At 38.0% G+C, this 17737-nt stretch overlaps 1 protein-coding gene across 2 annotated transcripts in view; it reads right to left on the reverse strand.

The window, feature by feature from the left end:
- Nucleotides 1-17737, reverse strand: part of arhgap32b (Rho GTPase activating protein 32b) — a 113520-nt gene that overhangs the window by 57989 nt on the left and 37794 nt on the right. For both annotated transcript variants that reach the window (XM_040151501.1, XM_040151500.1), the window contains exons 3-5: nucleotides 7830-7935; nucleotides 3753-3847; nucleotides 3307-3391 (exon numbers count right to left, since the gene is read on the reverse strand). In XM_040151501.1, coding sequence (XP_040007435.1) covers nucleotides 3307-3391; nucleotides 3753-3847; nucleotides 7830-7935 — 286 coding nt within the window. The remainder of the gene's footprint in view (nucleotides 1-3306; nucleotides 3392-3752; nucleotides 3848-7829; nucleotides 7936-17737) is intronic.

A 17737-nucleotide genomic window follows, 5' to 3' on the forward strand; every position in this document is an offset into this window, starting at 1 on the left:
TCTCACCAGCAATTCAGAGGATGAGCAACACTTTATAATAATTAATAATAATAATAAAATATAATATTATGAAAATGGATCCAGTTCATGTCAATGTCAATGTCAATGACTGAAAGACTGAATAAAATCAGTTACCTTTGCCAAAGGAACCTGCCGGTTACCAGTCAAATATTATCTAAAATACCAGTGTCATGAGACAAAAACTGCCACAAAAGTGCTGTTCTGAATCCAGACACACTCCTTTTTGGCCATCTGTGACCATGACATCCTTATGTTTCCACAACAAACTTTTCCCTGACAAATTCTCCTTTGGCAAGATTTTTTATTATGGAAATGAGAGAATATGTCCTCCAGCAGAAGGCCTAATGTCATTCTGAGCCCAGGTCTTAACCCTGTCTCAATCCAATACACTGTACACAGAATCTGTACGGCTTGATGCCTTCACGCCGTAAGAACTCGGTGGAATAACTACAGGTGGATTTTAAATATCGAAATATTCCTTCACTTTACTGGGGCAGCTACAAGAGATGGCAAATGGCATTTTCACAGAATGTAATTCTCAGTGAATGTATACACGTATGATCCGTCTGAATATGTTAAGATAACATTTAAAAAAAAAAATCGCAAAAATTGATTTTGTAGTATTGCAACTTAACATCAGTCAAATAACCACCATGATGAACATCATTGAGGGAACACTCTCTGACTGCTTAACTCACCAGCAATGATTTCATTCATCACTTTATCAATTATTTAAACCATGTCAGAATCATTTGGACCAAATAAACAGAATATATTGGTGACCAATTCATTAAACGAGCAAACATATTTGGCTGAGGCAAAATTATACATTAAATATAATGACTGACACAGGTAACAAATACAGAACAATGAATCCTTTAACAAACAAAGTAGATGTGAGTTCACTCACGAGAAGAGGCAGGAGCCGTACTGAATACTAAAACCAAACAGCAGCAAACACCCAAGCAAAACAAAGAGGCAGGGCTACTTGAAAGCAATATGCAAACCACAAAGGGTGAGACAGTCATGCTGCTCTGTGCCAGTACGACCAGCCAGCACACACAGCTGGGATGACATAAGAAGAACCAATCTACTGATTTAAGACAATTCATGTTAGCTTAAGAGTTTCCTCTATGCGTGCAGTGAATGGACAGACAGATTCTGTGGTGTAACCACAGTTATATCAATAAATACCCTGCCCCTGAAGTAGATGTAAGCTTTTCAGCATACTCTCTCATTCTGCGCTCCCGTAGCCAAAAAACATAATAAACTTAGCTGACTGCTGACCTCTACTGGTTTCTTAACATAATGACAAAGTCTAAGAAAGGTAGGGATCCTCTTTACAGTCTTTACAACAACGAGTAAGCTAAAATTCAGCTAGAAAATCATCATTTAAACTCATATATACATAATATATACAAACATTTTTGAAAGTAAAAATCCTTTCATTTTGACATGGAACAGCCTTGACAATTTCAAAATGACCATCTTTTTCATTCTCTACACCTGCTTATTCCTATTCACTTTCACAAAGTGATCTGACCCAATCCCAAGATGCATTCTATCCAATTTAGGGAGAACACCAGAAACTTAGTATTGCACTTACTGAAAGCTTGCAGACTCACGAGAGACAGATTAAAAAAAATAAATAAAAATTGTCGAAACCGAAGCAGCAGAGGCCAAGATATTCTGACTTTTAGAACCTAGTAAGGGTCACGCTCCAAAAACACTGGATCCTACAATTCCCAAGAGACAACTCAGAAGCGTGTTTCATCAGATCTCCCTAAAAGCTCAATTCTTTCAAATCACCAATCAAGTCTTCAGTTCATGCCAAGATAATCCAGATGACATAATCAGGGTCATGTTTTCAAACTTTTGAGCGCTACCTCCGGATCCACAGATGGCAATCTACAATTGTTTACACAGGCTGAGTTGTAGGCTACTCCTTGAAATGAGCAAACTGAACTTTCTGTGTAGAATCAGTGGATTGTCCCTTTAACTACTCTAATTTGCGTTGATTCTGAGTTATAACTTTCCCTCTTAACTCACGGGTCTTTTTTTTTTCCCCATCAGAGACAAACAGACAAACTGTAATACAATACCCCTGACAGGGTGTTTCAACGCATTTATAAGCTAGACACACATTTTAGCTATGAAAACACCAAGATTGGAATTAATAGGACACTCAGTCCCAGACTGTACTTAAGAGTGATTTAAAATGTATAAACCCAGTGGCATAATCATCCTCCTTGGAAAAATCTTTATTTTAAACACAAACCTGGAGAATAACTTTGTAAATTGTCTCAAAACATTAATGGACAAAGTGGAAATATTAATCGCACAAACCGATGTCAAGAACAAGATGTATGCTGATAGATGGGAAAAACCTAGACTGGCAGAGGGGTGATGATAAAGTGACTGAATCAAGTGGAATACTGGACATACTTGAATGTCCTTTGGTGGAGGCTTGCTTTTTTTCTTCACAATTACTGAGGCATTAAATATGAATTTCATATTTCATTTCATTTCAATGTCATTCAGTTCCAAGTTATATCCTCGTTCCTAGCGGAAGATAGAGGTATTTTGATGGTAAGGAAAAAAGATCAAGAGATACACAACACCTTTAAAGGGAACTGAAAAACTTTATAATGCAAAAAGGATCCCTACAAAATTGCACCAGCAGACCTGTTGGGTGAATTGAGGTGTGAATAAGCTAAAGTGCAGGAAAAACTATGAACGTTCCCTGTATTCACCTAGTGACTCCACAGCCTGACAGTCTCTGACTGTAACTGCCAGGCTACAGCAGCTACTCAGGCCAGTAGTAGCTAGACCTATGAGTAACTTTGATGAATTCTGAGGTGTATGAAGCTGGAATGAATGAGGTTGTGCTGTAGCAGATGGAGGCATTTCATTAGGATATCAAACAAATGCAAATCGTCAACTATCTCCATGATAACAATAAAAAGATATCTGACGTCAACTGGAAGAAACATGTGAGACATACTTCAGTCTATATGACAATCACCTTTCAATTTCTTACCCAACACTGCAGGGGAAACACTACAGAGAACAAAGTCATGTCTACACCATGATTGACATATGGAGTGCTGCTATTTTTAACAGCCACTTTCACCAAAATTTTAAAACCTCACTGGTGACACATTCACTGCTCTAAGAGCCAACAGAGCAGCCCCAGTTTGAATTCGTCATCATTTGGGATATATGTGATTAGACTTGACATTAATGTGGTAAAGGAATTGGGGAGAAAAGCTTTAATGTCTTTACCTGAATTGTGCCAAAGTCCACGTTTTCATAGTGGAAGTGAGCGCACTCTGCCAGTTTCGGGAAGTGGCCCTTGGTGAAGCAAAGCCTGAAAACATAACACATAGATATTCAGTTTAGTTAGCATTCTATCCTCTGCTCATGACAGGACCTTGGAGTGTGTATGACTAGTATGAGAAGGAGAGTACAGTGCAAACAGAGTGAGTGAAAGGAGGAGGAACACACACAAAAAAGACTCAGGGAATGGAATGAACTTAAGCAGGAAACAAAGGGAATAAACACCCACTTAAGAGGAATAAATAGAGATCAACAGAGGAAAGGAGAGATATGAGAGAGATGGCGCAGACAGGCAGAGGCACATGTGTGTGTGTGTGTGTGTGTGTGTGTGTGTGTGTGTGTGTGTGTGTGTGTGTGTGTGTGTGTGTGACAGTGTGCACGTGTCTACTCACTTCTTGACATTCTTGACCTTCATGCTTGCCGTGCTGCTGCTGCATGAGCGCATGAGGGGCTCTGTCCGCAACTCAGGGATCTCCGCACTCCTTGCCTAAAACACACAAACATCAGCAACGCAACTGGTGAATACAAATACATCTGCCACTGTTCCATTGTTATACTGCTTGACAATTTTCCATTTAGGTTTTGCTACGCAACACCATTCAAATAACTAAACGGCTTTGAACTTTAATCAATTCAAGTGCATTGGTTGAGTATCACTAATTGTTCCATGTAAAATCCTCTGTCTTGGTCTTTGTGGTGTTTAGTGAAAGGACCTAGGAACTTGAGCACATGAGATGGTCGTGGTAAACCAACCTTATCCAGAACAATGATTGAATCAAGCGGGCAAGCAAGAGAATAAGTGAATTTCCTTACCAACATGTGTGCCATTTAATTAATGACAAAGCACCGATAGTCTGTTTACACATCTGAACTGAGTGAAGTATCAGGTTGCTTATGTCAAGTGGTGTTTGCTGAAGCTATTTGACTTTTAATTGATCATGAATGACTTGTGTAATCAAAGCTACAGTACACCCCATTGTTTAATCAAATTAAAGATGTTTTAATGAGCTGACCCAGCACCTGCTGGTGGACGTAACACACTGATAGCCACATTAATTTTCCATGAACTAGTCAATATATATCAGTTTTGTTCACTGGACAACAGTATGCCATAATGAATACCTGTTTCCATGTTTTTTTCTTCCAGTTTCTCCTTTTCTTTACATCACATTACATCTGCATTGCTCTTCTTAATTTTCATTTCTTAGACTAATCAGTTAAAGGTCTGCCTTGCTGAAGTTGTGGTGCACTTGTGACCACACAAGCAGAGACTATAACCACCATAGACACCTATAAGATAGGTTTGGATTTACAGTTCAGCATAAGATTTCTCCCTTTGATATCCCCACTGTAACACTAGCTGGATGTATCGTACAGGATCATGCTTTACTTAAATTCCTCGCAGTAACTGTGTTTACATTGTTTTGTTCACTTTGTAATTCAAGATCCGCCTTGTTTCAACACTGAGTATGAAACCTTTCCGTGCAATCGCTGTAGTTATGTTGTTTCATTGACTGTGATATGAGTGGAGATTGAGGTGAATAGCAGGTTTTCCATGTGACAGCATTGCTAGATCTGTGTTACTGAAAATGGGAAGATAACAGTGGCTTTTTTCAACCTCCTTCATGTTGTCTTTATTCTTAACAATCTCTACCACTATCAGAGACTTGTAGGAGCAAATACAAGCTGTCCAAGTTGACCAATCACAGTTTTTGCAGTTCTCATATAATAATTTAGTGGCCATCATAGCCATGACCTATAGTTACATTTTTGAGGGGGTGCACATTAGCTACGGAGTTGCCTACAGCAAAGCGTACAAGTATATATGAAGCTATACTGTCTACTGTTTGACCACTAAATTTGCTAGCTATGGATGCAATGATTCAACTTTTTCTCTCCCGATAGCGATTACAGTACCTCATCTCGGGGTATCTGCTGATTCCCGTTCCGATACCAGTTCTCTCTTTTACCCAAATTTCAAATCTATATACCTCACTGTGTGGAACTCATTGGAATAAATTATGTAATTTAACATAAGGCCAGGGACTGTGATGGTGTGAAAAAGTTGGCAGCCTGCCTAGTATTTCTAACAGATGGCAGAAACCCTGGATTTTATAATAATAAGGTTGATGCTGTAATGTAGATTGGATCAGTAGATGTGAATGGGCTACACTTGACAGTTTTCAACTTTAAACACTAGCAACTTCTTAATATGGACAAACTTGCTTGAAGTTATCACTGGCTCAAATAACCTTTTATGCTGAAGTATCATATCATGAAACCAATATTTCAGTTCACTACAGTGTTTGGTCAAGACATCCACCACACACACGGGTTCATGAATAATCAGCTCCTCTCTCTGGTTGTTAGAGTGTTCCTTAACAAACCCACTCACTTGCTTCCTTTGGCTTAAATTAGACTGAAAATCAAGTGCAGCTGTGGTCAACAAAACATTAACAGAGCCCGGGGAATCTATTTTGGTGCAAGCAGATTTTATCAGTGGATGTATTCATTGTGGAATTTTCATTTCAGCAATCTGACAGCAGGTTGTTGGAAGCCACATGGGAAACAAAATAACTTTAAAATGAAGGCAAGGAAAAAAAAGATTAAGAGATACAAAACACATTCAAGGGAAGGTAATTGAAAAATTCTATGACTGAAAAAGGATCTGCAAGAAAACTGCACCAAAGAGCTGCTGCCCCTGTGGTGTGAATAAGACAATGTCGAACTAGATCTGTGAATGATCCATGCATTCAAGCTTGTGACCCCACAGCCAAACCGTCAGTGACAGTAGAGGTGGTATGCAGATGAGGTAGGGGTTTTTAAGACAGCTGAGACAGGCTACACCACCTCTATCCAGGGTGTTAACTGCACAAGGTTGACAAAGGTTGACATGGGACAGCAGTTCTTAAGACACCGCAGTCATTTTAATTTTTCATAAATACAGTAGTAGAGCTGCAGCAATTAGACAGAAAAAATGTTTGACACATATTTCAGGCAAAAATGCCAAACGTTCTCTGGTTTTAGCTTCTCATTTGTGAGGATATGCTGCCTTATTCTGTTTTAAATGATAATAAAAGAAAATCTTTTGGTGATCTTTCAGTTTTGGTCTGTTGAAGATCAGACCTTGGACTCATTATTCATATTTCTGACATTTTATAGACCAAACGATTAACTGATAAATCAAAAAGAAAATCAGCAAATTAATTGATGAGTGTGAGTGTGAGTTGTGTGTGTGTGTGTATCACTGTGAGGACCAATATCTGCTTTAAACCATCATAGTCAGGACATTTCTGCATTGTGAGGACATTTTGGCCAGTCCTCACTACTTCAAAGGACTGTTTGAAGGTTAAAACAGAGTTTTAAGATTCAGGTTAGGATTACATTTACGTTAGGGTTAGGATAAGGGTTGGAAGGCGGGTATTTAGTTGTGATGTTTAAGATTATGGTTAGGTGCTAGGGAATTCATTTGTCAAACACGGTCCTCACAGGTCCAGAAAGACAAATGTGTGTGTATAATTACAGGAACATTCCAATTGCACAAACCAATGTCAGTGTGACTCCAATAATTATTGAAAAAGATTTTCTGCTGATTTTATCATTACATTGCAGGGATTTGGGAATGTTGTGGGTCATTTTCTCTGCAGTTGACACAGAATATAATATATCCTACACAGTGCAACAGGGCATTGGTGTGACAGCTTACAAAAAGTTGCTTAGCGCTTCTCATCACCTCTTCAAACCAACGAAAACATGCATAATGCATGCTACTCCAGTATAGAGTCCCTCTCATATCAAATATTGAACAAAGAATAGCAGACATGCAGTAATAAAAGCCCCGCCTCTGTTATCAATATTCATTAGCCTGGTGAGATTGTGGTTTTTACTTTCTCTCTCTTGCCTGATCGAAGTAAGCACTTGCAATAGGGCTCCAACCACGCGCCGACCATGGGTGGCTCAGCATGTTACCATGGAGACGGCCTCATTTTTAGCGCGCTGTTGATGCAATAAGCAAGACCCGAACTAAAGATGGCAGCAAAGGAAATAATGAATGATGCTGTCTGGTGAATGGAATCCAGCATGGAGAGGTGGGCTGAAATAAGTAGATGAGACAGGAGTACACAGATGGCAGGTAGATGACTATCTATGCAAAGAGTTTGGAGTAGAGTAGCTTCAGGATGCCAACAGCCTGCATTAATCATGAATGTGTGATAGTGTTTCAGGAGCAGAGGAGACACGGTTTCAATAGGAGAGAAAGACACAACTAACCAATCCACTAGGTTAGAAACACACAGAGAAGAATGTGACAGGCAGCAAACAAGTTGATCAGTGTGGTGTTATCAGTGGATATGACATGTCATGAATGACACTCAGTATGAGCTTCAGTTGACCCGCGATGAGAGCAGGACATTGATTTTCGTGTGTCTATGCAAAAAAAGAAATCACTACAGCGACTGTGTGTGTCTCACCATGGCACTGATGGTCTCCTCCCAGTCAGGTCTCTCTCTGGGATGGATGTGAGCCAGTTCAGGCACAATATCGTCCTCCTCCAAGTGAAGTCCAGGCCTCAGACCCCTACAACACAGACACAGACACAGACACAAATACAAAGACTTAGAACTAAACTTATTACATTTGCACTTGGGTGATATTTAACTTTAGGGCTGGAACTAACAATTATTTTCATTACTAATTACTGAAAAAAAAAGATATAAGTGTGAGATTTCCAAAAAGCCGAGAGAGACATCTTGAAATTGTTTTGTCTAACCAACAGTCCAAAACCCAAAGATTTATACATAGTTTATTAACTTCATCCTTGGTTCAGCTTTACTTAGCCTCATGTCAAAGATAATTAAAAATTCGTGTGTCAGATTAAAGTCAGCGCTTGAAACTCAAAGTTGCAAATACCATGGTGATGAACCTAAAGTAGAAAAGAAAAACATAAGGGGAAACAAAATATTTGTAATACACAAAGCAAACATATCTCCAATTAACAGCAATGTTAATAAGCACTGAGTATTTGGAAATTAAAATAACATGAGCCATATTTCTGATTTTATTGATCTATATATTCACATGTAAGAAGAGAAAACCAAGTGCAAGAGGATGAGGAGCACTCTGTATTTTTCTACAAATCATGAATGGATATGCTACTTTAGCCTGTTAAATCTAGCTGCAATAATAAGTCGATCAACAGACAATTAATTTTCAGAATTTTTTCGGAATCAATCCACTGTTTAAGTCATTTTTTCCCTTATTTTCAGCTATTTTAAAGTTACAATCATCATTGTAAATTGAATATCTTTGGTTTTTGGAGTTTTGGTCAGACAAAACGAACAATTTGGTGACTTCTCCTAGGGCCACAGGAAAATGCAATGGGTGTTTTTCACTATTTTTTGACATTTTATTCACCAGACTTAATAGATTGATCAAGAAAATAATTGTAATAATAAGATTAATTGATAATGACAATAATCTTTTTTGGACTTCAACATTAAAGCTGCAGTAAGTAGGAAAAAGCTGAATTTGTCCAGAAGCTGCAGGGTGCAGTTCAGGATGTTTTCAGCATCCAGAGAACAACAAAGGAAATGAACCAGGGCACGGACATTGGATAATGTGATGAAGGTAAATTTGTGTTAGCATTGCCTTCACAGAAAAACTTAAAGTTGATGAGACGTCTGTCTACACATACGTTTCATCTACTTCAAAGACTGCTCTTGCTTCCAGAGAGGCTGAGAGAAGAATAGAACAGGGATGGAAATGGAACAGATTTGTACAGCGGCATTTCACAGAGTGATTAGTGACATACAAATAGTGCACATACACTGTACATCCAGCCACAAACATCACACGCGCGCACACGTAACCATCATCCTGAATGCAGCAGCAATGCTACATCTAAATGAGTCTAACAAAAAACGGTAGATACCAGAGGAAATGGAAAGAGGAAAAGAGTTCTGTTAACGCAAAGACGGAACCGTCTGTAGCAGCCGCATGATGACCGTGTCCAACAAATGCTGAAACAACGCCTCAACTTTGAGATAATCTGACTTAAGGGTCGGTGGCTCTGAGTCAAGATGCAGGGAAGTAAAGTTTAGTAATAAGTAATTCTCTATACTCCCTGCTCTCTCAAACCCTCTTACACAACTTCTCACTGAACCTACTTCATCATTCAGTCAAATGATGCCAGATACTAAGCAAATGATCTCTTAACCATATCATGTTTAGAACTGTCACCTACACTTTTCCCACTAAAAAAATAATAAAACACATATTTTTTCATAAAAAGGAGTTTATTTTTACACATGCAAATAGCAACATAAACTACAACAGGGCATGAGGATTCATAGATTGTCACATTATCAAACACCTGCAGCACTGCTGTGAACGGAGTAAAACAGAATAAAATAGACCAATTAGCCTACACAAAAAATATTGAACAAATAAATGTTTAAATTAATAGCAAACTAACAGACTTTCTAATGAACAAAAACATAAACAAAAAATACGGTAACAATAACCCTATTATGAAATAGCCTACCCCCACGCAGTCACTCAAGGACTGCCGAACCTTCACCTTGAACCCTGTCACTGTTAGGCCGTCGTGTGTGTTTAGGAGGCTGACGGTGATGGGGTAAATGTTGGACGTCATGTCCTTTTGTTCGGACATGACGTTGGTTGCACATTTTGAAGTCTCCAGGAGCTCCTGAAAACCCTTGCCACAGACCGTGCCGATGGGCAAAATGTCTTTCTCCACCATTGAACAGATTCTCCGAGTTATCTCCTCAGACCGCAATACATCACATTTTGTCCCTGCTAAAAATGGAGAGCAAAGTTTTTTTTTTTTAACCTATAGTACTAATCTGTCAAAATTCTTAGTCAGTTAATGGTCAATTATGAACATCCCTATTCCTGAACAAGGTACTCAACCTACATATATTCACTGTATATATACATACTGCCTCCCAATGGACGTGTTAAAGGCATTGTGGCTGAAAAAGGTCACTGAAGTGGTTTAGAAATTGTGCAGACACTTCACAGCTCACTAAAGTCATTAACAGAACTTTGATTTTTGTTGCGTCATTTAGAAATTATGCAACAAGAGGCCAGGGAGAAAATTAGAGCCTGACCTATACTGTATTTTTGGGGCCGATGCCGATTTTAGGGAGTAAAAAATTCCGATATCGATATATCGGCCAATATTCTTTATATATATATATATATAGATATAGATATAGATATAGGAGAGTAAAAGATGGGAATGTTGTTTATTTACTTTCCAGCACTGCATCTGCATTGCAACTAAGTAACAATTTAGCACGAAGTCAATACTCAGCAGATTCAATCCACCACCACACTGTCATCTGCTGAGCTACAGAATGAATGGGAAGAGATGACCAGATGCTTACTTTTCAATCTTCTACTTTACTGAATGTACTGACAAACTTTAGCTGGCTAGCTACCTCGCTAACATAGCAAACAGATATGATAAGCATGAGTAACATGACGGTTGTCAGGCACAGGGTTATGTTAGAGTTGGAAAAGGGAAAACGATGGGGTCGTTGTTTATTAAATTTCCAGTTATGTATTTCACAAACTAGCGAACAACTTACCATAACGACAGCGCTTGACCACGCATCACTGTCTGCTCTACTGTAATGCGTATTCTGCACTGTCTAAGCACTGTCTGCATGTGCTTCAAACGGTGCTTAGAGTATTGTAAACAATAGAGTCGGTGCGTGCTCTGCTGGACAAACAATGTGATAACAACACTTCTAATTTACCCAGAGCATCTTTTTCTGCATTAGGTTCTTTAAAAAAAAAAAAAAAAAGTTTTCATAATGGAACATATCAGACATATAGACCAATACCATTATATCTGTGATAGGCAAATATTGGCCAATAAAATCGAATGATAAATCAGTTGGACTCTAGAGAAAATAAGTGAGGTCAAAGAAATGGTGGGGAGATATTAATAGCCATTAATATTCAAAATATTGAAAGATGCAGGTTGGTCAAGTGTGGAGGGCACTGAATGCAGTCAGCTTGGACTCCAGGTGCTTGAGATGGATACGGACTTAAAGAGTGAGCATTTACAGTTAGTGTTCAAGATCACACATCCAAAGATGTAAATAGAAATCTCTGCAGCAGCATCAAAAGATGGTAATAGTTATTGCTAGACTAAAGCATTTTATTACTTAAAGGTGTTGCATCTATCATGTTCATTCACCATGTATTGTATACATGGTGCATATTAATACTAAGCAGTTAGAATCAACATGATGTTGATATATTATAGCTTCTTTAAGTGTTTCCTTGTTACTCAATGGACCATTATCTGTAGGGACAATCCTTCCATTTTCCATAACCAAAGGACAACAGATACAGAGTGTATTTAAGCATCCATATCTGGTTTCTTAGTTATATTTAATCACAAAGGATTCACTATAGCAGATGATGTTTATGGAATTATATTTGAGCGTCAATTCTGAGCCGACAATGTTTTTGAGACCAGAAAACATTAGTTTTAATTTGTATACAAATTATCATCACGAAAATTTTTTTTTAATTTGAGCAAACAAAAATCCCATCTGTTTGCTTGGGGAATTAAGATGGGCAATTTCTGAGTGGCTGTTTTGTCTCCAATCTGATTGCTAGTAGGATCATATGTTGCTAGGGAAGCAAGGAAGTGCTAAGAGAATGGTAATGGTTTACTAACTTGATGAGTTTAGTTTTTTTTAAAGGATACATTAATGATTACTGTGCCTTGGCTGTGAAACTGGCACTTATTAAGTTATCCACCAAACTTAGTTATTGCTAATATTTGCATAACAGTAGGGGATGAAAACAGCAATTAATTTGCATTTTCTTTTGCAAATTTTTTGCAAATTTTGTTCAAATTTGCTCTATATTTGGATGAGTGAGTGTGTGAAAAAACTTGTAAGTGGACAGAGCAGAGATGTTGAAAGATTGAGATACACAGTGAGCAAAATTAAAAATAGATTTTTATTTGTTCAAATTAAACCTTCTTTATGATAGTTTCTTTACTAAATATAATTTAGGTGCTTGCAAAAAATGCAGGGCACAATTTTAATTCCATAGCTGTCAGCTGTTTATCCCATAATGTAAGAAAGCAGTCATCTTCAAAAATGTAGATTCTCTTTCATGTGGTAAGTGATGACAAATCATTTCTATAAGAATGTTTAGGCCACTGAATGACATTCCTTAGCCACAATCACCCTAATTACATACTTTAAGCACCACTTACCAGGGAAAGCTTGAGACCTACTGTCAGTGTGGAGCACTTTCAGACACTGGGCATAAAAGCCAAGCTTCAACAGTGCATTTCACTTGCCAAGTATCACCCTCTCTGTTCAGAAGTGTAGTGTACTCCGGCATTCTCGGCATTCCTTGGTGAGGAGACATGTAAGGAGAAAGGAAATGCTCCTTCCAACACCTGCTCCAAACTCACCGCAGCAAGAAAACTGTGCTTTAACCTGGTGTTAAGATGCACTCTCACCTGCTTCCCGGCCACTCTCTCCCCTTCTATTAAAACCAGATAAGAGGAGAAACTGAGAGAGAAGTTGAAAGTTTCTCTCTCCAGCTCTGTAAGAAACAAGAGAGAGAACCTTCCATTTAAAAGGGTGTCAATGTTTCAGTCTTGACTATTTTCCAAACATTTCCAACACCCTCTCAGTTGTAGTGCATAAACAGCTCAATTTTGCTCTGAAAATGAAAGCTAATGTCTCACTGCACTTATCCTCAGCCACCACTTTCTCTTGTCTCTGCTATTAGGTTTCCTTGCCACTGAATGTCTGACTCAACATATGCTCAACCCCGAACAGTAATCCTGTAATAATTCAACACAGTTGTCACAGCCAGCTTAGTACAGGTCTTTCCCCTCACATGGACCAACAGGTTTGAGGGTGGATGAGACACACCACTGTGAAGAGTCACCAGTAGCAACTCACACATTCTCAAAGGAAAAGCTACACCACAGCGTTTACTTTAGATTTAAGCACGAGCACTGTGCAGAAATTATTTCAGATTCTTACTTTCAAGAAGTCACTTCAGTTTGTGCAAGCCTGTGGATTGGGTTTATCACAGAGCAGCCTAAAGATCAAATGAAGTAGAACTATTTCTACCTAGTGAAAATGTCACTTGCAGTACACTTAATAACAGTCCAACACGTCTTTTACATTAACATAGTTAGCTATAGTTGAAGTAGTTTAAGATTTTGACAATTTTTCAGACCAATCATGTAACAGCCAGGTTGTACAGATACAGTCTTATGTACAGTATAGGACTGGAAACAATTATTTTCATAATCAATTATTCTGCTGATTATTTTCTCTAACTAATTAACTTAACTGATTGAATGTTAGTCCAAAAAAAAGCCATACATTTGTTGAAATTGCTCACCACAGTATCATGGCTTCTCAGTTGATGTCTTCAAGTTCCTTGCTTTGTCCAACCAAATCCAAAACCCAAAGATCTTCACTTTAGTGTCACATGAGACAAAGAAAAACAGCAAATGCTCACAACCGAAGCTGGACCTCGGTAATGTTTAGCATTTAAGGTGATTTAAACAATCAATTTTCTGCACCACAAACTGTAGCCTCTAAAATGACAATATAGTTGGATTAACACCTCTCTAAAACAGTTTTAACACAAACTGAACATTATGGCCTTCATGAAGGAGGATTTATTGCAGGATTGTTGTATTAGATTGCATTAGTTTTAGCTGGTTGGTGACTGGGCGTCCTTAGTCCTTTCTAGCACTAGGCAGGTTGATAATGCATTCATAACTTGTATTTATGTGTGTTTGTGTTTCTTATGACAGATCATTGATCTGAGAACCACAGACAAATAATGAGCCCAGAATGGTGGCTGAAAGCGAAAATTAAAATGTTATTTTTTTTTCTCTTTAAATGATCATCTTTGAAAGACAGATATATCTCATGTTACAAGCTTTAATCTTCAACTCACAATTAGTCAGTTTAAACCCAATACAGCATATATCCATTTAGGAGACAAGTCATGAATAAAGCCAGCCAAATTAAGTCAACAAGTGCTGCCAGTTTGGGTGGCTGTGATCAATGTTTATAAGAGCAACTCTTAAGAGAATAGCATGTTTTCTGTACTGGACTGAGCACACATGGAAACATGCCTCTTTTAGAACTGCCAATAATACCCATCAGAGAATATTATGGCACTGGTCTGATGAAAGAGATGTCCAGTGAGTGGTGACTGAAGGCTGAGGAAGTGAATTAAATAGTGTTTTGGTCTGGTTTAAATTGTTTTTTTCATAGTCAACAATGACTCTCTCTCTTTGAATTGGCTGTCTGAAGAATCAAACTATTGACATTTTCAAGTAAAATTCTGCTAAAATAAAATATCTGTAATGAATGAATAACTGCCTCACATGCACGTTACAGAAGAGTTTACCCTTTTTCTTTTTGTGATTTGGAACTATGAGGAGCAAAATTATGTAAGACATGTTAAATCGTTAGTTTTGACAGTTTGACTTGCTTTGATATCAGTGATCTTTGAGTACTTGACAAGTGAAGCAGTGGTGTAAGATATTTTGTTTCATTTCTATCTTTTTTCACACAACTATCACACTATTGTTAATACTTTAAAAGAGTTACAACATTTCTAAGCCAGCAAAAAGTATTCAGCAACCAATATCAACCAATAATAACCAATAACAATCTCCTTTTCAATTTTAATGAAGCAGATCCAAAAAGAAGTACTTAACAGTATCAGTCATTTTTTTCTTGCTCTAAGACATACACTTGTACATGACTAATAGCAAATCTAGGCCAAGCTATCCAATATCACAAGAATGACCAGTAAAACTGGTCAGTGGATGTTACTGTAATGTGACTGAGTTTCTACTAGCGGCCTCTGACTGATTCATTCATTTAAGTTTAGATAGGTTTTTGCTAAAATTGACACTTGCTCATACTTGCCCATTCTGAGCAGCAGCTAGCAGTAGCTAGCTACTAGCCACTGCAGCTAGCAGTAGTGACAATGTTTGCTACAGATCTGATGGTGCTTACTGAAATGCTGGGGAAAAAAAAGATTCAACAGTCTCCGGCAGCACAGTCCATTTTCACAAAAACCCCGCTTGTAGTTTATAGGTGTATAATGTCTCCTGACAGCCTTCAATTGGACACAAAAATATTTTCACATTACTTCAACCAATCGACTTATTATCTGTAGAATAACTAAATCGGCCACAGTACATTGAGTGCACTTTATCTAGTAGCCTTATTAGCATAAATCAATTATAAATAAACATGAAAAGCTACTAGTATTTGCATGATTTTAAATCATTTTAACCTCATTTTGTAGTTTTATACTGAATGATAAAATCAGACCCAGAGCCAACCAGTGTGCACCTGCCCATATTCATATGATTTCTGAAACTAGAACTATATCAACTGGTGATCCCAGCACAAGAACTACTGAGGAATATGAACTCAAAGCCTCAAGTGTTAAACACAAAAGTTGAAGGAGCATCCTAACGCAGAGAAGTTAGCCCACCATTTTTAGATGATCTGTCATGTTGGTTGTTGAGCTGTGATATGCAGACTGCTGTTGGCAAAGTTTATATTCGACTACTTGGTCACCTGTTTTAACAAAATAAAGGCCACACTTTAGGCCACGACTTCTTTGAAATGGTGTTAGTTAGTTTTCAAGCGGCAATATATATATAGAGCAGAAAAAACATGGCTAATAGCTTAGCCGGCAATGCAAAGGATTTCAACCTTATGCATGTTCTGGATCTCATCCACTGGCTATAAGTCTTTCCAGTCGACCAGCGGTTTAGCTCCTATCCCACCAAGGCAGTTTTTCTGTCCTAAATATGGCACAGCAGACAAGACAAGGAGCCCATTGTCTAGGCTATCTAGTTTTTCCATTTAGTTCTGCCATTCAGATATTTACACTAGTAAATTAATGACCTGTTGTCATCCTACAAGGGGAAACTGGTCACTGAGTACAATGGATATTTTCCCTCAGCAAACCTTAGGCATAGATCTGATGGATAGCTGTATTAATAACCATTTGTTGAATAGCAGCATGGCTGTTGTATAGCATCGATTACTAGAAAACCAAAACTTGGAAGAGCTTAATGCAAGCAACAAGTGACACAAGTGGCACAAGTGCAGATGGACAGTATATTTGGGCTGGGGGATAAAACGATAATTATGAAAAAAGTAATGGTTTCAAAAGCTGCAGAAAGTGGTTGACTCTGGGTATGAGGTCCCAGGATGGAAACATTTCTCGACTACAATTTCGGCCTCGTGGTTGTATGCCGCCGCCAACCAGTCAAGTTGCAGTTTACATCCAGGCCTGTCCAGACTCATATGATATATGTAGTGAAGACTCTGAAGGAATTTAATGAAAGGTATTAATGTATTTTATGATAATTAGCTCATGAATTCTTGAGTTATGGCCGAAAACATGTTTTGTGAGGTTAAAGTGACTCTGCAACCTTTGAACTTTGACAACTAAATTCTAATCAGTTGATCCTTGAGCCCAAGTGAATGTTTGTGCCAGATGTAACGAATTCCCATCCAGGCGTTCCTGATATATGGCATTCACAAGAATGGGACGGAAGTGAGGTCACAGTGACCTTGACCTTTGACCTTTGAAGGCCAAAATGTAATCAGTTCATCCTAGATTCCAAGTGAATGTTTGTGCTAAATTTGAAGAAATTCCCTCAAGGCGTTCCTGACATATTGCATTCGCGAGAATGGGATGGACAGATGGACAACCTGAAAACATAAGGCCTCCGGATACAGCTGTCGCTGGCACAGAGGCATAAAAACAGCACTGCCTCAGCTTAATGCAGAATCCAGGGGAAAAGTGGGAGAGCAGCTTTACACACTTTGACACCACTACTGACATGTAGTCTTTCCACACGGCAGAGCCTTATGTGAAGTTACTAAACATAAATGTTACACCATTTGGAGAGTATCAAATTATTGATTCAAAAATAAATGATACTTGAGAACCATAACAAGCCTTGTGATAAGATTCAATCCGAAACTAAATATACCCCTTGAAATTCAAATTATACAGTGCCCTGTGGAGTTTTCCTTTAAAATAAACAAGTTCTGTTTACAATTCAGTGTGACACATTGTGTATATCCTTGAGGTTTAACAAACATATTGAATGTGCTTCCTTTCTCATTAATGGTATTAAATGTGTGTGTCAATAACTGTAGATATCAATTAATATGAAAAAAAATGTTATATATTAAATTATAGTTAATATATTTTTGGGCATAATTGACCAGCTCCACTGATATACTGTATACAAATATTCATTCAAAAATTTCAATTTCATAAACTACAGATCAAG

Source organism: Xiphias gladius, chromosome 17 (genome assembly GCF_016859285.1).
Source record: "Xiphias gladius isolate SHS-SW01 ecotype Sanya breed wild chromosome 17, ASM1685928v1, whole genome shotgun sequence".
In the NCBI taxonomy this organism is placed as follows: domain Eukaryota; kingdom Metazoa; phylum Chordata; class Actinopteri; order Istiophoriformes; family Xiphiidae; genus Xiphias; species Xiphias gladius.